General features: G+C 43.6%; 2 protein-coding genes and 1 non-coding gene across 15 annotated transcripts in view; 2 read left to right on the top strand and 1 right to left on the bottom strand.

The window, feature by feature from the left end:
- Positions 1-23,161, bottom strand: part of CNIH4 (cornichon family member 4) — a 54,821-nt gene extending 31,660 nt beyond the window's left edge. Inside the window, exons 1-2 of one of the 2 annotated variants that reach the window (XM_078356442.1) lie at positions 23,012-23,067; positions 22,672-22,773 (exon numbers count right to left, since the gene is read on the bottom strand). Coding sequence is in view for 1 of the 2 variants with exons in the window: in XM_035281445.3 (XP_035137336.2) it covers positions 23,012-23,146 (135 nt within the window). In the remaining variant the exon portion in view is untranslated. Of the gene's footprint in view, positions 1-22,671; positions 22,774-23,011 lie in introns of both variants that reach the window. The other variant, XM_035281445.3, reaches the window with a different exon arrangement.
- LOC118149620 (small nucleolar RNA U13) lies at positions 16,145-16,243 on the top strand. The gene has a single exon (XR_004737189.1). It is a non-coding gene; the product is annotated as a small nucleolar RNA U13 (small nucleolar RNA).
- Positions 23,162-23,360: 199 nt separating the features above from the next.
- The window catches only part of NVL (nuclear VCP like), a 99,156-nt gene continuing 94,776 nt past the window's right edge, over positions 23,361-27,740 (top strand). For 11 of the 12 annotated variants that reach the window (XR_013529660.1, XM_002760472.6, XM_008985148.5 and 8 more), the window contains exons 1-2: positions 23,361-23,439; positions 26,962-27,035. Coding sequence is in view for 8 of the 12 variants with exons in the window: in XM_002760472.6 (XP_002760518.4) it covers positions 23,383-23,439; positions 26,962-27,035 (131 nt within the window). In the remaining 4 variants the exon portion in view is untranslated. The remainder of the gene's footprint in view (positions 23,440-26,961; positions 27,036-27,740) is intronic. The other variant, XM_078356439.1, reaches the window with a different exon arrangement.

The raw sequence follows: 27,740 nt of genomic DNA on the forward strand, positions 1-27,740 counted from the left end.
CCACACCCGGCCTCAAAATATCTTATTGTACTGTATTCACCCTTCTTCTTTTTTTGGTTGGGGGGGGACGGAGTTTCACTGTTGTTACCCAGACTGGAGTGCAATGGCGCAATCTCAGCTCACTGCAACCTCTGCCTCCTGGGTTCAAGCAATTCTCCTGCCTCAGCCTCCCGAGTAGCTGGGACTACAGGTGTGTACCACCATGCCCAGCTAATTTTTATATTTTTAGTAGAGACGGGGTTTCACCTTGTTGACCATGATGGTCTTGATCTCTTGACCTTGTGATCCACTCCCCTCGGTCTCACCCTTCTTCTTGAGACGATGTATAATGATAAAATGCCTACATGATGAGATGAAGACACAGATGCAGGCTCTCCAGTGATTTTTATATTTTTCAGTCCAAATCTATTCTTGCATTCGTGTAAGTATCCATTACTTGCAGGAAGTGGCTTCCTATCACTCGTTTTAGGGAATCCCTCGCTGTAGACTTCATATAGGCTCAATACTTTCTGGCTCAACACGTTACCATCAGTTGGGACACCTTTTCTGTTAATGTCTTCCACCCATAAATGTAATGCTTTCCATCTTTTTTGTGGTTGTTTGTTTTTGTTTTTGTTTTTCTGAGATGGAGTTTCACTCCGTCGCCGAGGCTGGAGTGCAGTGGCACCATCTCAGCTCACTGCAACCTCCACCTGCCAAATTCAAGTGATTCTCCTGCCTCAGCCTCCCGAATAGCTGAGATCACAGGTACATGCCACCATGCCCAGCTAATTTTTTTTATTTTTAGTAGAGATTGGTTTTCACCATGTTGGCCAGGCTAGTCTCAAACTCCTGGCCTCAAGTGATCTGCCCACCTTGGCCTCCCGAAGTGCTGTGATTACAGGTGTGAGCCACTGTGCCCTGCCACGTTTTTCCTGTTAATTAAGCATTTATCAGGCACTGTGGCCATAACTTTTGTAGTCTGAATTGCAACAGCAAAACTAGCACAAATTCCTTTTTCCCTTTTTTTTTTTTAAGATGGGGTTTCACCATGATGGCAAGGCTGGTCTTGAATTCCTGACCTCAGGTGATGCACCCACCTCGGCCTCCCAAAGTGCTAGGATTACAGGTGTGAGCCGCCACGTCTGGCCAAATTCCTTTTTCCTGTTTCACAATTTCACGGATAAAATACTGGTTTTTACCATAGATCTTAGCAGTCTCACATGGTTTCTTTTCTTGCCTTAAGTCAAGAACTTTGACCATTTCACTTAAAGGAAGCACTTTATGGCTTCTCTTTGGCATACTGGAATTGCCAGCATCACTGCTCTTGAACTTTGGGGCCATTATTAAGTAAAATAATGGGTACTTGAACACAAGCCCTACAATACCGATACAGTCAATCTGATAACTGATAAGATAGCAACTGAGTGACTAACAGGCAGGTGGCATAGACAGAGTGGATATGCTGCTGGACAAAGGGATAGGTAATTCATGCCTCAGCCAGGATGAAGCAGACAGCAGGAGATTTCATTACACTACTAAGAGTGGCACACTATTTAAAACTTATGAATTGTTTATTTTTGAAATTTTTTATTTAACATTTTAGGATGGCCAGGCACGGTGGCTCACACCTGTAATCCCAGAACTTTGGGAGGCCGAGGCGGGTGGATCACAAGGTCAAGAGATCAAGACCATCCTGGTCAACAAGGTGAAACCCTGTCTCTACTAAAAATACAAAAATTAGCTGGGCATGGTGGTGTGAGCCTATAATCCCAGCTACTCGGGAGGCTGAGGCAGGAGAATTGCTTGAACCCAGAAGGCGGAGGTTGCAGTGAGCTGAGATAGTGCCATTGCACTCCAGTCTGGGTAACAACAGCGAAACTCCATCTCAAAAAAAAAAAAAACATTTTAGGACTGTGATTGACCTCAAGTAAATGAAACCAGTGAAGGCAAAACTGTGGTTGAGGCTGCTGTATTTACTGACAGCACCCCTGGTATAGGCCAAGAACTGCTCTAGACTCCAGAGATACAGAAATAAACAAGGCAAACAAGTTGCTGCTCTCATAGGGCAAGTGGGAGGAACAGGCAATAAAGTATAACAAAGTACAGGAAAACCATAACTTCAAGCAGTGATAAGCCTATGAGCAGCTATGTCAGTTATTTTTCATTCAACCAATATGTTCAGAGCAGCCAGAATATGTGAGATACTGTTCCAGACCTTGGAGGTACACAGTGAACAAGAAGGGAAAAGTCCCCCCAAGCCTATGGTTTACATTATAGTGAGGAAGACAGATGACAAAATAAATATACTAATGACAGGCAGTCATAAGTACTTGGAAGGGTATGGGGAAACACTTGGAGACTGAGTGACCAAAGAAAGCCAAGCTGAGTAACTGCCACTTAAATAGAACTTTGAATAGCTATGTGAAGGTCTGCAGGCAGAATGTTTCAGAAAGCAGGAGCAGTAATTGCAAAGGCCCAGTTGTACACAGAGGCTTGCTGTGTTTAAAGAATAGAAAAAAGACTATCTACTGTGCTCCTGTGGCTAAAACACGGGATGAGCGTGAGAGAGTGCTGAAGGAAGAGAAGGAGGCAGGGTAAGGTCATATGAGCCTTGCAGAACCTTGGCAAGGATTTTTATCCTAATATGACGAGAAACCACTGGACAGTTCTAAGCAAGAAAGTACCTTAATCTGATTTACATTTTTTTTTTTTTTGAGACGGAGTTTCGCTCTTGTTACCCAGGCTGGAATGCAATGGTGCGATCTTGGCTCACCGCAACCTCTGCCTCCTGGGTTCAGGCAATTCTCCTGCCTCACTCACCTGAGTAGCTGGGATTACAGGCACGCGCCACCATGCCCAGCTAATTTTTGTATTTTTAGTAGAAACGGGGTTTCACCATGTTGACCAGGATGGTCTTGATCTCTTGACCTCGTGATCCACCCGCCTCGGCCTCCCAAAGCGCTGGGATTACAGACGTGAGCCACTGCACCAGGCCCTTGATTTACATTTTTAAAATCTCATTCTGGTTATTTAGTGCATTGAACGTATGAAAGGGAAACAAGTTTGTCAGCAGAGAGATTACATGGAGAGTAAAACAGGAGAATTAGCATGAAGGCAAAACCGACTGGATTTGCGTGATGCAGTATAGATTCAGATTCATAAAGGGTTCATAGGTTAAAGCTACATTTACAATTAACAGATTATGTAATTAGATAATTAAACCGCCAGGCACAGCGGTGTGTACCTGTAGTCCCAGCTACTCAGAAGGCTGAGGCTGGAGAATCGCTTGAGTCCAGGAGTTCTGGGCTGTAGTGCACTATGCTGATCGGGTGTCTGAACTAAGATCTGCATCAATATGGTGACCTCCCGGGAGCAGGGGACCACCAGGTTGCCTACGGAGGAGTGAACAGGCCGAGGCTGGAAACAGAGCAGGTTAAAACTCCTGTGCTGATCAGTAGTGGGATCGTGCCTGTGAATAGCCACTGCACTCCAGCCTAGGCAACATAGCGAGATCCATCTCTAAAATAATAATAATAACAATTAAACCAGCTATTAGCAAACTCCCATTGTACCTGTACATATCTGTAGCAGAATATTTGTTACATACTCAATTATCTTGAGGTGGGAAAAAAATACTCAACTGTCTTCCTTATGTGCTTAGCCAGTCACAGTCTTCCTTATGTGCTTAGCTTGTCCAATCCATGGCCCATAGGCCACATGCAGTCCAGGATGGTATTGAGTGCAGTCTAACACAAATTCATAAACTTTCTTAAAACATTATGAGATTTTTTTGCATTTTTAAAAATTTCAGATCATTAGTTATCATTAGTATTAGTGTGTTTTGTGTGTGGCCCATGACAATTTTTCTTCTGATGTGGCCCAGGGAAGCCAAAAGATTGGACACTCCTGCTTTAGATTATGATAAAAGTAACAGATTTTTTATTAATTTTTATATCCCAATACTTTGTATTCTATAAATAGCTGGTGGTTAATAAATGGTTGCTGAATGAATGATCCACAGTATCATGACAGATTTTATTTAAATTAGTCCAGATTTTACTATAAACATAAACCTCACTCACACACATTCCCCGCTGAGATGGAATAGGAAATAGAGGCTATTTTGCATTTTTTTTTGACAGAGTCCCACTCTGTTGCCCAAGCTGGAGTGCAGTAGTGTCACTCGGCTCACTGCAGCCTCCACCTCCTGAATTCAAGTGGTTCTCATGCCTCAGCCTCTGGAGTGGCTGGGACTACAGGCATGTGCCACCACACAACAATGGTAGCATTTTTTGTAGAAACCTTAATCATATTCTAAAGTTTATATGGAAAGACAAAGGACCTCTAATAGCCAAGACAATTTTGAAAAAGAGCAAAGTTGAAGGGTTCACACTACCCAATTTCAAGATCAAACTAAAAGCTGCTACAATGAAACACCTGTGAGATTCATGAAGGGAGAGATAAATGCACAGATACATGCACAGATAAATGCAACAAAATGACGAATGGAGAAATAGACCCACAAACATATGGTCAATTAATTTTTTTTATAAACGTGCAAAGACAATTTCATGGAGAACAGATTCTTTTCCAGAACAAACTGTTCTGGAACTACTAAACAGCCATATACAACACAACAACAAAAACTTTGGCTCATACCGCTCACCTTATTCACAGGTTAAAAAATCAAATCATAGTGTAAAGGAAAAAAATTGTGATTGTGGCACAATCTTGGCAACCCTGTATGCAGTAAAGCAGGAAAGATGGATACTATTTCCATCTTCTTACACAGAAATTCAGTCAATATTGATTGAATATCTGTGTCAATAAACCTAATGGACACAGAATTTATATTCCCTCCATCCAGTGCCAAACACAAATAAATGCCACATAAAATGCAATATTAAAACACAAACATTAAGCTAGGCATGGCAGCTCACAGATGTTACCCCAGCACTTGGAGAGGCCAAGGCAGGAGGATCTTGAACTCACTTGAGGCCGAGAGTTCTATGAAAATAAAATTTAAAAAAAACTTAGCTGAGTGTGGTGGTACATGACTGTATTCCCAGAGCCTTGGGAGGCTGAGTCAGGAGGATCACTTGAGCCCAGCAGTTTGAGTTTACAGTGAGCTGTGATCCCACCAATCTACACCAGCCTGAGTGACATGAGCAAGATCCCAACTCAAAAACAAAAATAAAAATAATTTTTAAAATGAATACTAAACTTATTCATTAAAAGGTGGGATTACCCTAGTTTCATAAACCCAAATCAGAGCAATCAGTGAAGCAGAGTTGAAAAACCCTTGAGGGAATTCAACTACTTATGTATTGAACAATTGCCCACTGGGACCTTATTGTCCAAGTAGGGAACAGAGTCAAAGACTGAAACCTCATAAGCAAGGAAAATATGGCACTGAGTACGGAAATCCTACGGATCAGTCCCATTTATAAACAGGATTTATAATTAATAAAAAGATATAGGCCAGGTGTGGTGGCTCACGCCTGTAATCTCAGCACTTTGGTAGGCCGAGGCAGGCAGGTCACCTGAGATCAAGAGTTCAAGACCAACTTGACCAACATGGAGAAACCCCATCTCTACTAAAAATACAAAAATTGGCCAAATGTGGTGCGCTCACCTATAATCCCAGCTACTCAGAAGGCTGAGGCAGGAGAACCACTTGAACCTGGGAGGAGGAGGTTGTGGTGAGCCAAGATCGCAGCATTGCACTCCAGCCTGGGCAACAAAAGCAAGACACCATCTCAAAAAAAAGAGAGAGAGAGAGATAAAAAGCAAATGGACATCTCGAAAAAGCTTCGCTTTGGGTAAAAAAAGAAATTCCCCAAAAGAGGCCAGACACAATGGCTCACCCCTGTAATCCCAGCACTTTGGGAGGCTGAAGCAGGTGGATCATCTGAGATCAGTTCGATACCAGCCTGGCCAACAGGCTGAAACACCCTCTCTACTAAAAATACATAAAAAGAAAAATGAGCCAGTGTGGTGGATGCCTGTAATCCCACCTACTTGGGAGGCTGAGACAGGAGAATTGCTTGAAACTGGGAGGTAGAAATTGCAGTGAGTCGAGATCATGCCACTGCACTCCAGCCTGGGCAACAAGATCAAGATTCCATCTCTAAAACAAAACAAACAAAAGAGAAATTTATCAGGCTGGGCGCAGTGGCTCACGCCTGTAATCCCAGCACTTTGGGAGGCCGAGGCGGGTGGATCACGAGGTCAAGAGATCAAGACCATCCTGGTCAACACAATGAAACCCCGTCTCTACTAAAATTACAAAAAATTAGCTGGGCATGGTGGCGTATGCCTGTAATCCCAGCTACTGGGGAGGCTGAGGCAGAAGGATTGCCTGAACCCAGGAGGCGGAGATTGCGGTGAGCCGAGATCGTGCCATTGCACTCCAGCCTGGGTAAAAAGAGTGAAACTCCGTCTCAAAAAAAAAAAAAAAAAATTTCTCAAAAGAAATCAGAGTTCCACAGTTCAGGAACATGGTTATATATGTGATTTGAATTCACATTTACACTAAAGTATAAAATTAATAACAACAAAAACATTCTTGAACAAGAGAAACATCACTGATTGCAAATTACCAATTGTGCATAAAGAAAACGATTCAGATATCTAAGGTAATAATGTAATATGAATAAATATGCACTGAAAAATACTAGAGAGTTGGGCGCAGGGGTGCGTACCTGTAGTCCCAGCTACTTGGGAAGCTGAGACAGGAGAATCACTTGAGCCCAGGAATCTGAGGCTGTAGTACACTATAATTGTGTCTGTTAATAGCCACTATACTCTAACCTGGCAACACAGTGAGACCCCCAACTCTAAGAAAAAGAGAGATTATAGGGGAAAAAAGCCTGGAAATTACTTAACAATTATGAACAGGCAAATAGATAATCAAATGTGGCATAACCATAAAATAGAATAATACCCAGTAATAAAAAGAATGAACTATTGATACACACAAAACATGGATATCTCAAAGATAATATATTGAGCAACAGAAGTGAAAAATATACTGGGGGCTTAGGATCATGCCATTAATTCTAGCACTTTGGGAGGCCAAGGTGGGCAGATCAGTTGAGGTCAGCAGTTCAAGAGCAGCCTGGCCAACATGGTGAAACCTTGTTTCAACTAAAAATACAAAAATTAGCCAGATGTGGGTGGCAGACACCTGTAATCCAGCTACTTGACAATCTGAGGCAGGAGAATCTCTTGAACCTGGGAGGCAGAGGTTTCAGAGACCTGAGATTATGCATTGCACCAGCCCCCAATTCCCCCCAAAAACAGACCAAGGCAGTGGCTCAAGCCCATAATCCCAGCACCTTGGGAGCCTGAAGTGAGCAGATCACTTGACCCAGGCATTCAAAATCAGCCTGGGCAAGGCAAAACCCCATCTCTAAAAAAAAAAAGAAAGACAGAAAAATTAAAACTAGCCAGGCATGGTAGTGCACATCTATAGTCCCAGATGGCTGGACTACTTGGAAGGCTGAGGTAGAATTACCTGAGTCTGTCAGGTCGAGACTGCAGTGAGCTGTGATCACACCATGGTACCCCAGCCTGCATAACAGAGCAGGATTCCATCTCAAAAACAGAATGAAACCCCAAAATGTCCAGTTTTCAACAACAGAAAAATAGGTATGCAAAGAAACAAGAAAGTTTCTATACAACCAAGAACCTCAACAAATCCCAAGTAGGATAAGCTCAAAGAGATTCCTACTGAGACTAATAATAATCAAACTTTTTTTTTGAGACAAGGTCTCATTCTATCACCCAACCTGGAGTGTCGTGGCATGAACATAGCTCACTGTAACCTCAAAATCCCAGGTTAAGCAATCCTCCTGCCGTGGCCTCCCAAAGGGCTGGGATTACAAGCATAAGCCATCATGCCAGGACATAATCAAACTACGAAAAGCTGAAGAAGGAATTCAGAAGGTAGCAAAAGAGAAGCAATTAATCATATACCACTGATACTAAATAAGATTAGGAGCTGATTTCTCATCAGAAACATGGAAGCCAGGTGGCACTGGAATAACATAAAGCGTAGAAAGAAGGAAAAAAAAATCTCTAAACCAAGAATCTTATGTCCAGCAAAATGATTCTTAAAAAGTGAATGCAGGGCCGGTTGCAGTGGCTCATGCCTGTAGTACCAGCACTTTGGGAGGCCGAGGTAGGTGGATCACCTAAGGTCAGGAGTTTGAGACCAGACTGGCCAACATGGTGAAACCCTGTCTCTACTAAAAATACAAAAAATTAGTTGGGTGTGGTAGTGGGCACTTGTAATCTCAGCTACTCAGGAGGCTGAGGCAGGAGAATCGCTTGAACTTGGGTGGCAGAGGTTACAGTAAGCCAAGATCGCACCATTGCACTACAGCCTGGGCAACAAGAGTGAAACTCCATCTCAAAAAATAAAAATTAAAAGAAAAAGTGAAAGGAAAACACAAGACCTAAAACTAAAACTCCTAGGTGAAAAACATAGGGGAAAAGCTTTATGACATTGGATTTCACAATAATTTTTACATAAAACACCAAAAACATAAGCAACAACAAAAAAATAGACAAGTGGGACTACATCAGACTTAAAACTTTCTGTGCATCAAAGGACATAATCAGTAACATGAAAAAGCAACCTACAGAATGGAAGAAAATATTTGCAAATCGTATATCTGATTACATTAATATTCAAAATATAGAGAGAACTTCTCGGCCTGGACAACAAAGTGAGAACCTATATCTACAACAAATAAAATAATTAGCTGGGCATGCTGGCACACACAGCCCCAGATTCTCAGGAGGCTGAAGCAAGAAAATTGTTTGAGCCCAAAAGTTTAAGCCTGCAGTGAGCTATGATCATGCCACTGCACTGAAGCCTAGGTGACAGAGCAGGACCCTATCACTTAAAAAAGAAAAAAAAAACTATAATAAAACAAGCTGGCTGGGCACAGTGGCTCACACTTGTAAAACTTTGGGAGGTGGGGGCGGGAGGATAACTTGAGGCCAGGAGTTTGAGACCAGCCTGAGTAACACAGCAAGAGCTTATCTCCAAAAACATACCCATACACTCTTCACTTGATTTAAAAATGGCCAAAGACATGAAAACATCTCTCCAAAGATATATAAATGGCCAACAAATATATGAAAAGATCCTCAATATCACTAATTATCAAAGAAAAAAACACAATGAGATATTGCCTAGTACCCATTTGGTTGGCCACAATTTAAAATATGCACACACATACAGAGATACACACAACCAAGAAATAACATGTGTTGATGAGGATGTGGAGAAATCGAAAGCCTTGTACACTGTTGGTGGGAATGTAAAATGGTACAGGTGCTATGAAAAATAATATGGTGGTTCCTCAAACAATTAAAAATAGAATTACCATAGGCTCTAGCACCTATGGGATCGCACCTGTCAGTGGAGTGGCCACTGCCACTGCGCTGGCTGCAGCACAGAGGTGTAGGAGCAGCAGTGGTGGCAGTGGGTCCCGTGTGCCCTGCATCTCAAAGGCAGCTGACTTCGACACCTCCACCCTTGCACAGCCGGGCAGGATCTGCTCCCACGCCCTGAGCCTCATGGGGTGGGCATGGGGTGGAGGTGGAGCTGGGTCTAAGGTGGTGCCACACTCCATGGAGACAGCAGGAGCCTGGGACAAGTGGGAACCCCCCCCACCAAAGCCCACCGCCCTGGGGGTCTCTGTGATGCAGCCAGGCAGAGCTGCCCAACAGTGGGAGAGCAGCCGGTCAGGTACAGAGGGGTGGGCAGAGAGGGGTGGGCAGAGAGGGGCCCAGCAAGGACCTGGAGCCCCAGCCCCAGGCTGAGAGGAGGCACAGCCAAGGCTGCCAGTCCCCGTCCTTCCAGGTACAGGACCTAGGAGTCTCCGCAGTCTGCACAGTGGAGAACCTGGGAAGGCCCCATTCTCTCCACAGGTTTGTGGGTGTCTGCTCCCACTGCCTGGTCTCTCCCTGCTCCCAGCACCCGCTCCTATCTCAGAGTGGTGTTGGGGCTGATCTCAGGTGCTGTCACAGCCTGACTGGATGTGCACATGCTCAGGCAGCCCTGACATGCCAGCCCCCTGTCACTTCAGCCCCCTCTAGAATGTAGGTACCCACGAGCCTCAGGGAGAAGCCAAGGGGGAGGCAGCTCAGCACAGGCCTGCAGGTGCCCCTTGGTGCAAGCAGTCTGGGCACCATGAATGGCAGCAGAGGCAGATCAGCTCCTTGGGCAGAAAAGGGCAGGTCCCTGGCGAGGTCCCACCTTCAGGCCAGTGAGGTTCTGAAGGCTGGGGACCGGGCTGCCAATCCTGTGGACTGGAGTGGGAACCTGTGGTGCCTTTCTGGGGCCTGCCCATGGCTGCCTCCCCTCTGAGGCCCATAAAAGCTCTGGAATCAGCCAGAGCTGAACAGACCATGGGATGACCAGCTGTAGAGAGGAGCTACCTTCTCTGCTGAGAGCAGAACACTTGTATGTAGAGAGGAGCTACCCTCTCTGCTGGGAGATGAACACCTGTTGGGACAACCTACCTGCAGAGAGGAGGAGCTACCCTCTCTACTGTGAGCTGAACATTCGAACAGACACCCTGGCTGTGGAAAGGAGCTGTCCCCTGTGAGTCTCCTCTGAGCTATTCTATGGCTCAATAAAGCTCTCTTACCCTCCACTTGTCTGACTACCTCATTCTTCCTGGTCGCAGGACAAGAACTGGGGATCTGCCAAATGGCAAGGCTAAAAGAGTTGTAATACAAACACGGCTGAAACATGCCCCTTGCTCACCATGTTGTGGGTGAAGAGGAGAGTAGAGCTGTGGACCTTTGGGGAGCCCTGACCTGGAGCTCCCCAAGCCAGGGCTGCGACTTCCTCTTTGGGACCCTATGGTTCCTGGCATCTCCAAGCTTCCAGGCACCAGTGTTCCCCAGCTTCCACCAGCTGTGGAAGCCCCTTGCCATGCACTTTGTCCAGCTGCACCCTCACAGAGAGCCGGAGCCCATGCCAGCACCTGGAGCTGCCTGCCCCTCTGCAGCAGCCAGTGTGTCTGTGCAGTGGCCAGACCTTAGAGTCATCTTCACACCTCACTCACTCACACATGCCTCACTGCTCCATGCCTGACTCATCCTTGGCAGGCATGGGATCCAGGCTGGTAGCATGAGCCGAACACAGCCTGCCAGGCCAAGTGGGTGGAATGAACCAAGTGGGCCCCAGGAAAACTTGGGCAAAGGTGCCACCAGCCACAGAGGTTACCAGCCAGAAAAGCAACACCCCAAAGATCTCGTAACAAAACCATATAAAGAAATAAAGAATTCTAGTAAAGGTACCTACCTTAGATAAATATTAAAGTCAGTATAGGCCGGGTGTGGTGGCTCACTCCTGTAATCATCCCAGAACTTTGGGAGGCCAAGGCAGGTGGATCACCTGAGGTCAGGAGTTTGTGACCAGCCTGGTCAACATGGTGAAACCTGGTCTCTACTGAAAATACAAAAATTAGTTGGGTGTAGTGTTGGATGCCTGTAATCCCAGCTACTTGGGAGGCTGAGGAAGAACTGCTTGAGCCTGGGAGGCAGAAGTTGCAGTGAGCTGAGATCATACCATTGCACTCCAGCCTGGGTGACAAGAGCAAGACTCCATCTCAAATAAATAAATAAATAAATAGGCTGGGTGCAGTGGCTCACGCCTGTAATCCCAGCACCTTGGGAGGCTGAAGCGGGCGGATCATCTGAGGTCAGGAGTTCAAGACCAGCCTGGCTAAAATGGTGAAACCTTGTTTCTACTAAAAGTACAAAAATTAGCCGGGCCTGGTGGCACACACCTGTAATCCCAGCTATTCGAGAGGCTGAGGCAGGAGAATCACTTGGACCTGGGAGGTGGAGGTTGCAGTGAGCCAAGACAGCACCACTGCACTCCAGCTTGGGCAATGAGAGCAAAACTCCATCTCAAAAAAATAAAGTCAGTAGAGAATATATTTTTGGGCCAGGTGTGGTGGCTCATACCTGTAATCCCAGCACTTTGGGAGGCCGAGGTGGGTGGATCACAAGGTCTTCTAGATCATCCTGGCCAACATGGTGAAACCCTGTCTCTACTAAAAATACAAAAATTCGCCCCTCCCCCCACCCCCTTCCAAAAAAAAAAAATTAGCTGGGCATGGTGGCACGCGCATAGTACCAGCTATTCAGGGGGCTGAGGCAGGAGAATTGCTTGAACCCGGGAGTCAGAGGTTGCAGGGAGCTGGGATCACTGCACTGCAGCCTGGCAACAGAGAGTAAGACTCCATCTCAAAAGAAACAAAAAAAAAAATTAGTTTTACTTTCCAGGGCAATCATTAAGAAATTAACTTTACGAAAATGTAAATCAAAATGACAGTAATTTGATTGTAGCTGAGTGAGGAGGCTCACGTCTATATTCCCAGAACTTTGAAAGGCCAAGGCAGGCCTGAGCAACACAGCAAAATCCCGTGACTACAAAAAATTTAAAAAAGTTAGCTGTGTGTGGTGGCACACATCTGTTAGTTCCAGCTACTTGGCAGGCTGAGGTAGCAGGATCACTTCAGCCCAGGAGGTCAAGGCTGCAGTGAGCCATGAAGGGCCACTACGTGTCAGCCTGGGTGACACAGTGAGACCCTGGCTCAAAAATAAAAAATAATTTATTACTTCACACCCACTAGAATGGCTGTAATTAAAAAACAAAAGAGAAATTAACTGTTGGGGAAGATATGGAGAAATCTGAACCTTCAGTACCTCGTTAGTGCAAATGTAAAATGTTGCAGCAGCTGGAGGGAACAGTTTGGTGATTCTTCAAAAAGTTAAACATTGAATTATATGACCCAGCAATTCTGTAACAGCAGAATCAACATAATCTGGCTCAACCTTTGTCTAAGAAAGCTGAGTGGTTTCTCAGTGCAGCCAACCCCCAGGTTGCAAGTTACATAACCTCAGCATGCCCAGATGAGCCAAGTGTGCCCCACTGGTGACTTAGGAGCCAAGCAGAATGAAGAAGTTGGTCACAAACAGAACCAAAGTGCTTGGATCAAGGAAAGGGGACCAAATTCTGAAGCAAGGAGTGCCCTGATTTGTTGTAGCACAGACTTAAAAGCCAAGGACCCTAAGCATGACCCAATCAGATCATACCTCATTGAATTTTTCTTTTCTTTTCTTTCTTTTTTTTTTGATGGAGTCTCACTTTGTCGATCAGGCTGGAGTATAGTGGCATGATCTTAGCTCACTGCAACCTCCACCTCCCAGGTTCAAGTGATTCTCCTGTCTCAGCCTCTGAAGCATCTGGGATTACAGGTGCATACCACCATGCCCAGCTAATTTTTGTAGTGATGAGCTTTCACCATATTGGTTAAGTTGGTCTCAACCTCTTGACCTCAGGTGATGCATCCGTCTGGGCTTCTCAAAGTGCTGAGATTATAGGCGTGAGCTACTGTGCCTGGCCTATCTCATTGTATTATCCTATATTCCTCATTGTAAGTCTCTGCCTATAAAACCTGTCCAGTCTAGGGAGACAGATTTGAGCATGGCAAGCCAACTGTGCAATAAAGGTTTTTCTTTTTCAAAAGCAAGTGCTATGGTATTGTTACTGGTGGAGGGTCTTGACTATGAGTTGTCCAGGTTCTTGGTGTGTTGAACAAAAAATTGAATGAAATGCGCAAACAAAGCAACAAAAGAATGAAGCAATGAAGCACTTACTGAAGCAAAAGTACACGCCAAAGAGGGGAACGGGCTCAAGCAAGCAGTTCAGGAGCCCCAGTTGCAAAATCTTCTGGGGCTTAAGTACCCTTTAGAAGTTTCCTATTGGTTATACCTACTTGGCCCATAACCAATTGGAAGCTGAATTAAGTTACACTCTATGCAAATAAAGACTCGGCCTGCAACTAATCAGAGGCTAAAATGAAAGCTCCCTGTCTCCGCACCCTATTCTCCTGCCTCAGTATTGGCTTCTGTGCCCATTGGGCAAGTGAGCCCTTGCTCCACAATTCCACTCCTGGATGTACTGTATACTCCACAGAACTGAAAACACATGTTCATAGAAAAACTTAAAGTGGAAACAATCCAAATGACTATCAGGTGATAAACTGATAACTAAAATGGGACATATCTATACCATAGAATATTACTTAGCAAAAAGGAATGAAGTACTAATATATGCTACAATATGGAGAAACCTGGAAAACATTATACTAAGTGAAAGAAGTCAGACACAAAAGATTACATAATTTCATTTATGTGAAATGTCCATAATAGGCAAATCCACAAAAACAATAAGTAGATTTGTGGTTTCCAGCAGCTGGGAAGAGGAGAAAACTGAAGTGATTGCTTAATAGTTATAGAGTTTCTTTCTGGACTAATGAAAATGTTCTGGAACTATATAGTAGTGATGTTTGTATGACCCTGTAAACATATTAAATACCACCGAATTGTATACTTTAAAGTGAATAAAATGGTGAATTTTTTTTTTTTTTATGGATTGGAGGTTTCAGTGGGACGGGAGAATCAAAGGAATCAGGTGTTCAGAGGAAGGAATGTATTGAGTAGAGGTGAGGAACTGGGATGTTGAAAAGTAAAAAAAGGAGAGAAGGAGAGGAAGAAAGAGGAAGAAAAAGAGGGAGAGAGAACAGGAATATTGCTTCATTCTAAAAATGGGTATTAATAATGGCCAATCAATATTTTGTGTATTTAAAATGGAGAACTCTATAAATATTTATTGAGTTTACTTGTTCCGGATCTGAGTTGAAGTCCTGGATATCCTTATTAATCTTCTGTCTCGTTGAGTCTAAATCTCGTTATGGGTCTTATGTATCTGGGTATTAAGATCTCTTATTGTTGCATTGATCCTTTTACCACTGTATCTTTGTTGCTTTGAAATCTATTTTATCAAATGTGTTATTTATTTTTGCTCTCCATTTGGTTGGTAAATTTTTCTCCAACCCTTTGTTTTGACTCTTTGTGTATCTTTGGATATACCGTTAGGTTTTGGCTGTATCTTTTGATTGGGGGATTTAGTCGATTTAAATTTAGGGTTACTGCCATTTGATGTTAACTGGCTATTTTATCCATTCGTTGATGTAAATTCTTCTTTATGTTGATGCTCTTTACTTTTTGGTATATTTTTAGAAATATACCCTACAAGCCAGAAGAGAGTGGGGGCCAATATTCAACATACTTAAAGAACAGAACTTTCAGCCTAGAATCTCATATCCTGCCAAACTAAGCTTCACAATTGAAGGAAAAATAAAATCTTTTATGAACAAGCAAGTACTCAGAGATTTTATTACCACCAGGCCTGCTTTACAAGAACTTCTGAAAGAAGCATTATACATAGAAAGGAACAACCAGTATGAGCCATTCTAAAAATATACCATAAAATGGTGAATTTTATGCTATGTAAATTTACCTCAATTAAAAAAAAATTTGCCCAGCAATGTTAGCTCACACCTGTAATCCCAGCACTCTTAGAGGCTCAGGCAGGGGGATTGCTTGAGGCCAGGGGTTTGAAACCAGCCTGGGTAACACAGCAAAACCCAGGTAAAAAAATAATAAAGCAGCCAGCACAGTGGCACATGCCTATAATCTCAACTACTCAGGAGGCTGCCTCAGCCTCCTGAGTAGCTGGGATTGTAGGCGCACGCCACCACACCCAGCTGATTTTTGTATTTTTAGTAGAGATGGGATTTCGCCATGTTGGTTAGGGTGGTCTTGAACTCCTGATCTTGTGATCCACCCACCTTGGCCTCCCAAAGTGCTGGGTTTACAAGCGTGAGCCACTGTGCCTGGCCATTTTATTTTTTATTTTTTAATTTTTCCTAAAGATGGGGTTTCACTATAATGGCCAGGCTGGTCTTGAACTCCTGACCTCAAATGATCCACCCACCTCGCCTCCCAAAGTGCTAGGATTACAGGTGTGAGCCACCGCACCTGGCTTTTTTTTTTTTTTTTTTTGGTAAAGATGGCATTTCACTATGTTGGCCAGGCTGATCTCGTAGCTCTCGACCTCAAGGGATCCGCCAACCTCCACCTCCCCCCACCAAATTGCTGGGATTACAGGTGTGAGCCACTGCTCCTGTCCTGAATCTTTTATATGTAAAGTTTTTAGTAAGTATTTGTTAAGTAAATGAATGAAAATTGTGAAGAGTACTGTGATAGAAAATAACAAATCCTTTTGTAGTTCCTAAGTGTGAAGAATGGGTGCTCATGCACATGCGTGAGATGTGGTACCTTCAATCCTTGTTCTGTGCACATTACCTGTCTCACGTGGAAAAAAAGAGAAGAAAATTAAAAAGGGAGACTACCTCAGTCCCTCGCCAAGGGAGGTCTTTCTGAGAATGTGAAAGGTAAGGACTTTAAGGATAGCAGGAGCCAATTGTACAAGAAGAGTGGGAAGAGTTTCAGGTAGAGAGAGAATCATGTGTGCAAAGACCTTAAAGCAGAAAAGAAGTTGACTTGGTCTAGGAACAGAAACAGAGAAAAATAAACTTCTTTGTTGTTTAAGCCACCATTATTTGAGGTTTCTCTCGTTCGAAACCAACATTAATTTGAACAAGTACAAGTATTTGGAGGAATTTTAAAAGTTGAGTGTAAGATTAGGTACAGAAGAGAAAATGACAGAGAAGAGCCAAAACATTCCTGAATAAGAACCTGGTATCATTGATATTTTTAAAAAAACCACTATTGAGGACAGGCCTCAAACACTATTGGGAGGTTGAGGCGGGCAGATCATGAGATCAGGAGTTTGAAAGCAGCCTGGCCAACACAGTAAAACCCCATCTCTATTAAAAATACAAAAATTAGCCAAGCATGGTGGCATCCCTGTAATCCCAGCTACTTGGTAGGTTGAGGGAGAAGAATTGCTTGAACCCAGGAGGCGGAGGTTGCAGTGAGCCAAGATTGTGCCACTGCACTCCAGCTTGGGTGACAGAGCTAGACTCTGTCTCAAAAAAAAAAAAAAAAATTGGGCTCGGCACGGTGGCTCATGCCTGTAATTCCAGCACTTTGGGAGGCCAAGAAGGGCAGATCACCTGAGGTCAGGAGTTCAAGACCAGCCTAACATGGTGAAACCCCATATCTACTAAAAATTCAAAAAATTAGCCGGACATGGTGGGAGATTTCGCCATCGCACTACAGCTTGGGCCACAAGAGCAAAACTCCATCTCTAAATAAATAAAAAGATTCTATACCATAGGCTAAGAAATCCTCCTTACTTTTCACTGTTTTAATTAAATATTTATTGCTTTACCAGTTAATTTCCCAACCCTCTCTAAAGGGACACTCTAGAATATAAACTCTAAGGCCATATCTGCTTTGGCCGTCACTGTCTCTTTTGACTTCAGCATAGCAACTGCTACATAGGAGACAATAAATATTTGTAGAGTGAATGTATATGCCAAGCTCAAAATATTATTTTCATTTTTTTCAGGATTAGGGACATAAATGAGGCAATCACCTCAAAGAATGACAAATTTGATTAGAAAATGGAATTGTTAGCCATTATCAAATAAAATAAGTCGAAGATTGTTTTTAATCTCAAAAAACTCAAGGCTAGGTACCTTGTACTCCCAGCACTTTGGGAGGCCAAGGTGGGCAGATCACTTGAGGTTAGGAGTTGGAGACCAGCCTGGCCAACATGGTACAACCCCGTCTCTACCAAAAAATACAAAAGTTAGCTGAGTGTGGTGGCACATACCTGTAGTCCCAGCTACTAGGGAGGCTGAGGTGGGAGAATTGCTTAAACCAAGGAGGCAGAGATTGCAGTGAGCTGAGATCGCGCCACTGCTCGCTAGCCTGGGCGACAGAGTGGGACGCTGTGTATTAGTCCATTTTCATGCTACTGATAAAGACATATGAGAGACTGGGTAATTTATAAAGAAAAAGAGCCTTAATGGACTCATAGTTCCACATGGCTGGAGAGGCCTCACAATCATGGTGGAAGACTAAAGGGACATCTTACATGGTGGCAGATGACAGACAATTAGAGCCAAGTGAAAGGGAAAATCCCTTATAAAATCATCAGATCTCATGAGACTTATTCACTACCACAAGAACTGTATGGTAGAAACTGCCCCCATGATTCAATTATCTCCCACTGGGTCCCTCCCACAACTTGTGGGAATTACAGAAGCTACAATTCAAGATGAGATTTGGGTGAGAACAGAGCCAAACGTATCACTCCGTTAAAAAAAAAAAAAAAAAAAAAGAAGAAAGAAAGAAGGAAAGAAAGAAAGAATTAATTCAGCCTCCAGCTCCCAGCAAGCAGGCAGCCTCATTTTTGCATCTCAGTAAGGGTCCTCTGACATGCAGACTTCATCTTTTTCTCCATGTTCCTACTATACATAGAGTGGTCATACATTGTCCAAACTAGAACCTTTTTGAGAGATAAAAGCAAGACACTGGACATGTGAATGAAAAATGGGCAGACCCCATGCAAAAATAGAACTCCGACACAATCTGCAGCAATCAGACCAGAAAATCAATCTTATCATCTGTAAGTCAGACATGTAGGAAGTCAGACCACTATCACTGGCAAACAATCCAGGAACCCAGCAACAACCCCTGTAACAAATGGCACCAGACGGCAAGAACGTTATTAATAAATGATAGCTTTTCTAATTTTTCTACCTGGTCTCAACATAGGAACAAAGAGAAAAGCAGCTATGCATCCCGACCAAACACAAGATGCTCTGCTAGTTCTAGTTAGCCTAGCTATAGCTTCCCTTTGCCAACGGCCTTCATCAGTGCACACCTGAAGCCTTCCCCCTCTCCCCACTCTACAGTTTTCCCACTCCTCTGGCTGTCTTTGAGGCTCCGCCAAAACGCAGGTGATGGTGGCTGACTCCTTTGCTATAGCGAACTCTGAACAAATAGTCTTCTTCTCAAGTATTTGGTCTTCACGTATTTCCACAAAAGGATACTGGTAATAATTATGCTGAACCAACAGGCAAAAATCAGGACTGTCCTGAGCAAATCTAGACATAATCACACTAGTTATAAAGCACAATTAGACAAGAAGCTTTTTGCTAATGAAATACCGTACAAGGCTTAGGAGAGTGAAAGTGTAAAAGACAAAAGATAAAATATGCCACCACCACTAGGTGGGGTTACACCACTAAAGAAAGGAGGACGTTTCAATTAAAAAAGGAAGTACTTGAAGTGTTTAAGCCCTTAGGTTACTGTTCAGTAATCTTTTCGGTTTTGATGCATGATACTATAAATCCAAACACCGGAATCAATGTAAAATGGTCTTCTGGGCAATAATTGCTGAAATAATTCCAATGGAAAATGTTCAAGCATATTATTATCTAGAATTAATTCACTCTCAATTACTGCCTTCTGTACCTAAAGCAGTAATGAGGTAAACAACACATTCCCTGCCTTTAAGAACAAGACATTCTAGAGTACTTCAAGTTTACATATGAAGGGCTGGTTACATAATTTGCAAGACCTAGTACAAAATGAAAATAAGGGATGGCTTGTTCAGAAAGTATTTCAAGATGGCAACAGTAGAGCATTAAACCACATGTGGGGCCCTTCTGAGCACAGGGCCCTGTGTGACTGCACAGGCCACACACCCATGCAGTTAACCCTAAGTATAGGTTAGTATTCTATGACAAATTATAGACTAATAAACTATGTTACCTAGTACGTGTTGTGATGCTACTAGGCCTTTCAATGTGGTTTTTTGGTTTTTTTTTTTTTTGAGATGGAGTTTTGCTCTTTTGCCCAGGCTAGAGTGCAATGGTATAATCTCAGTTCACTGCAACCTCTGCCTCCCAGGTTCAAGTGATTCTCCTGCCTCAGCCTCCCAGGTAGCTGGGATTACAGGCATGCGCCACCACACCAAGATAATTTTGTATTTTTAGTAGAGACAGGGTTTCACCATGTTGGTCAGGCTGGTCTTGAACTCCTGACCTCAGATGATCCACCTGCCTCTGCCTCTCAAAGTGCTGGGATTATAGGCATGAGCCACCGCACCTGGCTTCAGTGTGTTTTTACTCTATGTGGTACATCTGGCATGCACAGAATTACATTTCTTTTTTCTTTTTTTTTTTTTGAGACGGAGTTTCGCTCTTCTTACCCAGGCTGGAGTGCAATGGCGCGATCTCGGCTCACCGCAACCTCCGCCTCCTGGGTTCAGGCAATTCTCCTGCCTCAGCCTCCTGAGTAGCTGGGATTACAGGCACGCGCCACCATGCCCAGCTAATTTTTTGTATTTTTAGTAGAGACTGGGTTTCACCATGTTGACCAGGATGGTCTCGATCTTTTGACCTCGTGATCCACCCGCCTCGGCCTCCCAAAGTGCTGGGATTACAGGCATGAGCCACCGTGCCCAGCACATTTCATTTTTAAAATTACAAAGCATTGACTATACTTGTACTATATGCTAAAGGGAATCTTTACAAACATTTAATGTAATCAAGTACATACTTAATTTTTTTAATGTTATAAAAAGTTACAATTATAATTCTTCTGCTTTTCCCCACAAGCCTAAAGGACAGAGAAGAGACTGAAACTGGTAGGCACTCAATAAATACTTGTCGAATGAATGTTAAGAGGGCTGGAAAGTTCAAAATCAAGGAACCATCATTTGGGGAGGGCCTTCTTGCTGTGTCATCCCATGGCAAAAGGCAGAATGGCAAAAGGGCCAAATTTTATTCAGCCTTAAAAAACGAAAGAGGCCAGGCACTGTGGCTCATGCCTGTAATCTCAACGCTTTGGGAGGCCAAGGCAGGTGGATCACCTGAGGTCAGGAGTTCAACACCAGCCTGACAAACATGAAGAAACCCCATTTCTACTAAAACTACAAAATTAGCCAGGTGTGGTGGCACATGCCTGTAATCCCAGCTACTTGGGAGGCTGAGGCAGGAAAATGGCTTGAACCCCGGGAGACAGAGGTTGAGGTGAGCCAAGATCTTGCCATTGCACTTCAGCCTGGGGCAACAAGAGCAAAAGTCTGTCTCAAAAAAAACAAACAAAAACAAAAACAAAGGAAAGTCTGGGTGTGGTGGCTCACACTTGTATGTAATCCCAACACTTCAGAGTCTCGAGGCAGGCAGATTACCTGAGGTCAGGAGTTTGAGATCAGCCTTGCCAACATGGCAAAACGCCATCTCTACTAAAATTACAAAAATTATTCGGGTGTGGTGGCATGCAACTGTATTCACAGCTACTTGGGAGACTGAGGTGGTAGAATCACTAGAACCCAGGAGGCAAAGTTTGCAGTGAGCTGAGATTGCGCTACTGCACTCCAGCCTGGGAGACAGAGTGAAACTCCATCTCAAAAAAAAAAAGAAGAAGGAAATTCTAACACATGCTACATGAGGGCATTATGCTAAGAAACAAACCAGTTTCAGCCAGGCGCGGTGGCTCAAGCCTGTAATCCCAGCACTTTGGGAGGCCGAGTCAGGTGGATCACGAGGTCAAGAGATCGAGACCATCCTGGTCAACAAGGTGAAACACCATCTCTACTAAAAATACAAAAATTAGCTGGGCATGGTGGTAGCTACTCGGGAGGCTGAGGCAGGAGAATTGCCTGAACCCAGGAGGCAGAGGTTGCAGTGAGCTCAGATCGCGCCATTGCACTCCAGCCTGGGTAAGAAGAGCGAAACTTCGTCTCAAAAAAAAAAAAAAAAAAAAAAAGAAAAAGAAAAAAAAAAGAAACAAGCCAGTCACAAAAGTCAAATACTGGAAGATTTCACTTATATGAGGAAGTTAGTGTTGTCAAAATCATAAAGACAGATAGTAGAATGGTAGTTGCCAGGGGCTGGGGGGAGGGAGGATTGGGGAGTTATCTTTTAATTGGTATAGAGTTTCAGTTTTACAAGATGGATACAGTTCTGGAGCTAGATGGCAGTGATGGTTACATATCATGAATGTATTTAATATCACTAAACTGCACACTTTAAAATGTTTAAAATGGTAAAATTTTCTTATATTTTACCACAACTAAAAAAAATTAAAATGGCCCAGGGAGGTGGCTCACACCTGTAATTCCAGTACTTTGGGAGGCTGAGGCAGGCAGATCACGACGTCATGAGTTCGAGACTAGCCTGGCCAATATGATGAAACCTGTTTCTACTAAAATTATAAAAAATTATCGGAGTGTGGTGGTGGACACCTGTAGTCCCGTTTACTCGGGAGTGTGAGGCAGAACAGCTCGAACCCAGTAGGCAGAGGTTGCAATGAGCCAAGATCGCACCACTGCACTCCAGCCTGGGTGATGGTGTTAGACTCTGTCTCAAAAAAAATAAATAAAATAAAAATTAAAGAGTATAGCGAAGAAGTAGGAAATGAAGTTGCAGCCAAAGGGACCAATAGTTTGAGTGGGAAATCTAATACTTAATTCAGTGCTTATTTTTGTATTTTTAGTAGAGACGACGTTTCACCATGTTTGCCAGGATGGTCACGAACTCCTGACCTCAAGAGATCCGCCCACCTCGGCCTCCCAAAGTGCTGGGATTACAAGTATGAGCCACCTTACCCAGCTTCACACCCTTAATTCCATTTTCTCTCCTCCGTCTGCCCCTGAATACACTGCGCTTAACCTTGTCATAAGCAAAATAGGACCTGAAATAAGAATACTCAAAACACGATGGAAATGAAGAAAACAGAAACTAGAGCTTGCAACTTAAAAAAAAAAATGCTTGGTAACTATCCCTTTGTGTCTCCCTAACTGCAGGATAAACTCACCTGGAACAAACAGAAACGTTTAATAAAATTCTGGGCCAAGGAGTCTTGCACTGGATATATTCAACAAATTAGCTGCTCGTAACAGCGTAGGTCAAACGAATTCTAAAAGTAACAGATGACTTAGTTATCTGGATAAATCCGTCCTTCCTTTCCTTACTCACCTAGCTCTTTCGTGGGGCCCCAAAAATGTAACTATGTGGGAAAGCAAGCAGAGGCTGGTGGTGTGTTTGTATCCTAATTGTATTACTCCAACTATCTACTGTCGCGGGTTTTGCCAAGACTAGCTTTGTATTGGAATGAAGTGTGGCTGGAAAGCCTGAGGAAAGCAAACCAAGTTTACCAGCGGACGTAGCTGACAGCTTCCCCGCCCGCCGCGCCGGGGTAGGAACCTTCTCCAGCCTGGTTCGCCCGGCGGGGAACCAATAAGGTTGAGCGCGTTCAAAGGGGGCCTAAACGTCCAAGGCCCACTGGGCATGCCTGAAAAATAAGGCCCCTAGAAACTCCCTGATGTGTTCAAGTCTTTTCCCGCTCCTCGGAATTTTTCCCTCTCATTCGCATTACTTTTTTTTCTGATGGAAACGGCGCGGGCTAGGACCCAGGAGGGGCGCATTTCAGGTCCTACTGACCCGGCATTCGCGCCGGGCAACCCCTACGAGGCCCCCGGTTCACTGGGAGCAGGCGATCGGAGCAGTGGCTCGGGAGAGCGACGCGATGAAGCCCAGACGTGCAGGGTTCGTGGATAATAAACTCAAGCAGCGAGTCATCCAGGTGTGTATTCTGCACCGCTCGGCCTCGCCATGGGCCCCGATTGCTGCCCCAGGGTACCACTGCCCTTTTATCTGGCGGCGTCCGCGTGGAACTCAACTAGTTTCCTTGCCCCAGTCTGGGTCTGGGCGTGCGTCTGTTCTTGAGTTGGTGGTGCCGGGGCCTTCCTTACCCACGTGGGTGCGGAGTCACAAGGAGCAGCCAGGGACGGTGGGAGGGTGCAGCTTGGTGGGGCTGCCCAGGTTGTCTCGTCGTCTTCAGCGCTGATCATTCAGGAGAGTGGAGTTAGCCTTTGAATTTTAACCTCTTTGGCTTGTGAAGTTAGTACAGGAATGGTCTTCCAACGCTCTCATTGTAAGAGGTCCTTGAGAAGGGGTGGCATAAGTAATACGAAAAATTTCCGTTCTCAAGGAACTTAAACACTAAAACGTGGTAACATGGGTCTGGCAACTGTAACAGGCACCTTGCCTATGGTTTTCTCATTTTAATGACATCAGTAAAAAGCAGTGTGTGGCAAATACCTTAGAATGTAACCAAGAAGTCTAAGTTAAAAGATAGGAGAGATTTTTGTTCACTTTGTAATTTGTGAGCTACACATTCTACTTTTTTTTTTTTTATTCACCTGCCCCCAAACAATCTTCTTTTCGGACCCATCTTTTTCTACCAACTTGTAAATGTTGGAAGTGCTCTGAGCTACTGTTCTTTTATCTCCTCTTCCTCCTCTTTCCTCATACACCGCCCTTGTCTATCCATACTTCCTATGTGATCTCATTCAGTCTAATAACCTTTGAATAGTATCTACATATTATTGATATATTTATTTCATTTTATTTTTATTTTTCCGAGACACAATCTCGTTCTGTTGCCTAGGCTAGAGTGCAGTGGTTGTTTATGGGCACAATCATAGCTCACTGCACCCTCGATTTCCCAGACTGAAGTGATCCTCCCTCCTCAGCCTCCACAGCAGCTGGGACTACAGGTGTGCACCACCATACCTGGCTAATATATTATTATTATTTGTAGAGATGGGTTTCCAGTACATTACTCGGGCTGATCTTGAACTCCTGGGTTCAAGTAATCAGGCCTGAGCCTTCCAAAGTGCTGGGATTACAGGTGCAAGCCACTGCACTGGCCTCCATATATTTATGACCCCTAAATTTATATCTCCAATCCAGATTTTATCTTGAATTACAGATTAACATATCCAGCTGCCTAGGCAGCGTGCGTATCTCCAAATTAAAATGGCCAAGTGGAACTTGTGATTTTCTTAGTGTTCTGTATCTTGTTAAATGATACTACCATTCATCCAGTTGGTAAGGCCAAAAACCTTAAGGATCATTCTGAGTCTTTCTTTCATTTCCTGTATACCATCCATCAACAGCCTGATTGGCTTTACTTTCAAATTATATTCCAAATACTTCTTACTGTCTTTGCCTCTAACCCTTAGTCCAAACTATCATCTCCACCTTAGACTATTGCAATAGCCTCCTAACTGATCTCTCTGATTCTGCTTTTACCTAAAGCCTATTACCCACAAAGCGGCCAGAAACACCTTTTTTCATTTCTCACTGCAACCTCTGGCTCCTGGGTTCAAGTGATTGTCTTGCCTCAGCCTCCCAAGTAGGTGGGATTACAAATGCATGTCATCACACCTGGCTAATTTTTGTATTTTTAGTAAAGACAGAGTTTCACCATGTTGGCTAGGCTGGTCTCGAACTCCTGACCTCAGGTGATCAATTCCCCTTGGCCTCCCAAAATGCTGGGATTACAAGTGTGAGCCACCATGCATAGCCAAGACATCCTTTTAAAGGGAAAAATCAGGCTAGGGGAGAGGTAGCATTAGGAGAAATACCCAAAGTAGATGACGGGTTGATGGGTGCAGCAAACCATCATGGCACATGTATACCTATGTTACATGTTCTACACATGTATTCCATAACTTAAAGTATAATAAAAATAAAAAAGGGAAAAATTGGAGCTTGCCGTAGCTCTGCTCAAAACCTTTCAGTGGAGTCACAGACATCCAGAGTAACACCGGTCTAAAAAGCCCTGCATATTCTGGCCTCTGTTGTCCTAGTTTACTTTTCCTCTCCTGTCCTAACCACACAGACCTTCTCAAACATGCCAAGCACAGGACCTTCGTTCTCGTTCATTCACTCTGAATTACTCTTCCTCTGATGTTCCTGCGTCCCACAACTTCCTCCTTCAGTTTATTCAGTTTTCGGAGCAGTGACTCCTAATTACTGGGTCTGGTGGCCCCTTCTCTGTCCTTACACTTGACTGCTTTTCAGCATTTGACATTGTCAGTGTTCCTCTATAGCTTTCACTTTGGTTCATTATAAAAGTACAGATTTAATATCCCTTATTCTAAGTGCTTAAGACCAAAAAATGTTTCAGATTTTGGAATGTTTACATATACGTAATGAAATATCTGGGGACGGGACCCAAGTTAAACATGAAATTTATTTATGTTTCATATTCACCTTATACACGTAGCCTAAAGATAATCTTATACAATATTTTAAATAGGTTTTCACTTAGCTATACATTTAATTTAATTTTTTATTTTTGAGTCCAGGTTTTCCTCTGTCATCCAGGCTGGAGTGCAGTGTTGTGACACTGCTCGCTACCACCTCAAACTCCTGGGGTCAACAGATTTTCCCACCTCAGCCTCCCATGTAGCTGGTACCACAGGTGTATACCACCATGTCTGTCTAATTTTTACATTTTTTGTGGAAATGATATCTTACCATCTTTCCCAGGCTGGTCTCAAACACCTGGACTCAAGCAATCCTACTGCCTTTGCCTCTCAAAGTTGCTGGGATTATAGTTGTGAGCAACAACCAGGCTTTTTTACTTATTTATTTTTGATACAAGGTCTTGTTCTGTTGCCCAGGCTGGAGCGCAGTGGCTCTATCATATCTCATTGCGACCTCTAACCCTGGGCTCAAGCGATCTCTCACCTTGGCCTCCCAAAATGCTGGGATTACAAACACAAGCCACCACATATTTTGGAGAGACAAGGTCAAACTTTGTTGCCCGAGGTGGTCTTGACCTCCTGAGTTCCCAAAGTGTCGGGATTACAGGTATGAGTCACCACGCCCAGCCAAAAGGTGATTTAATATCGAAATGAAATTGCCTCAAGCTAGTAGTTCCTGCAGTATCTGACAGATGTCAAATGTCACTGTGTTCCCTGAAATTTAAAATGTCCCCTGGTGTCCTGGTGAGTTTATTGCGGTGTTCTGGGCTTGTTTTGAAACCTGGGATATTAGTAAGTAAGCCCTAACTTACTGCCTTATATTCTAGTAATTATTAGTAATGTGTTATAGTGATTAATAATGTTGATTAAATTTTCTGATTCCAGACTTGACAATTATTTGGTTACTTTTATTTATGTTTCTGGTATGCTTTATTAATGAAGAGTTTATATTAAAGTATAATGTGTTCAAATAGCCCAATCTGTTGATTAAAACCACTGAGTTTGAAATATCGAGTGTTTTATATTTGTTATATTTTCTGTTTTAGTACCTTACCAGTAACAAATGTGGCAAATATGTGGACACTGGAGTCTTAGCATCTGATTTACAAAGAATGTACAGGTAAAGAAATATAATTTCCAGATCCTTGGATTTTTCTTTCCCCTTTAACATTTTAAAAGTTTATATCCAGCCGGGCGCGGTGGCTCACGCCTGTAATCCCAGCACTTTGGGAGGCCGAGGCGGGTGGATCACGAGGTCAAGAGATTGAGACCATTCTGGTCAACATGGTGAAACCCCGTCTCTACTAAAAATACAAAAAATTAGCTGGGCATGGTGGCGTGTGCCTGTAATCCCAGCTACTCGGGAGGCTGAGGCAGGAGAATTGCCTGAACCCAGGAGGCGGAGGTTGTGGTGAGCCGAGATTGCGCCATTGTACTCCGGCCTGGGCAACAAGAGCAAAACTCCATCTCAAAAAAAAAAAAAAAAGAGTAGAAGTTTATATCCTGCTTAAATTTCCAGTTGATATCAATAGCTGTTGGCATTAGTTCACCAATCCATAATCTTGGAACTCAATCTGGTTATACAACATTATCAAGTACCTATTATGTGCAGTGAGATGATTTTTGTACTCTGGGGAACAGTCACTGCTTATCTTTCAGTACCTCATAGTCTGGTCAAGAGACAGACATGTTATTATACCATTTTCTTTCCTGCTTCATTAGAAAATTAGAACTGGGTCAGGTATAATGGCTCATGCCTATAATCTCAGCACTTTGGGAGGCTGAGGTGGGAGGATGGCCTAAGCCCAGGAGTTTGAGACCAGCC

This window comes from Callithrix jacchus, chromosome 19, assembly GCF_049354715.1.
Source record: "Callithrix jacchus isolate 240 chromosome 19, calJac240_pri, whole genome shotgun sequence".
Taxonomy (NCBI): Eukaryota; Metazoa; Chordata; class Mammalia; order Primates; family Cebidae; genus Callithrix; species Callithrix jacchus.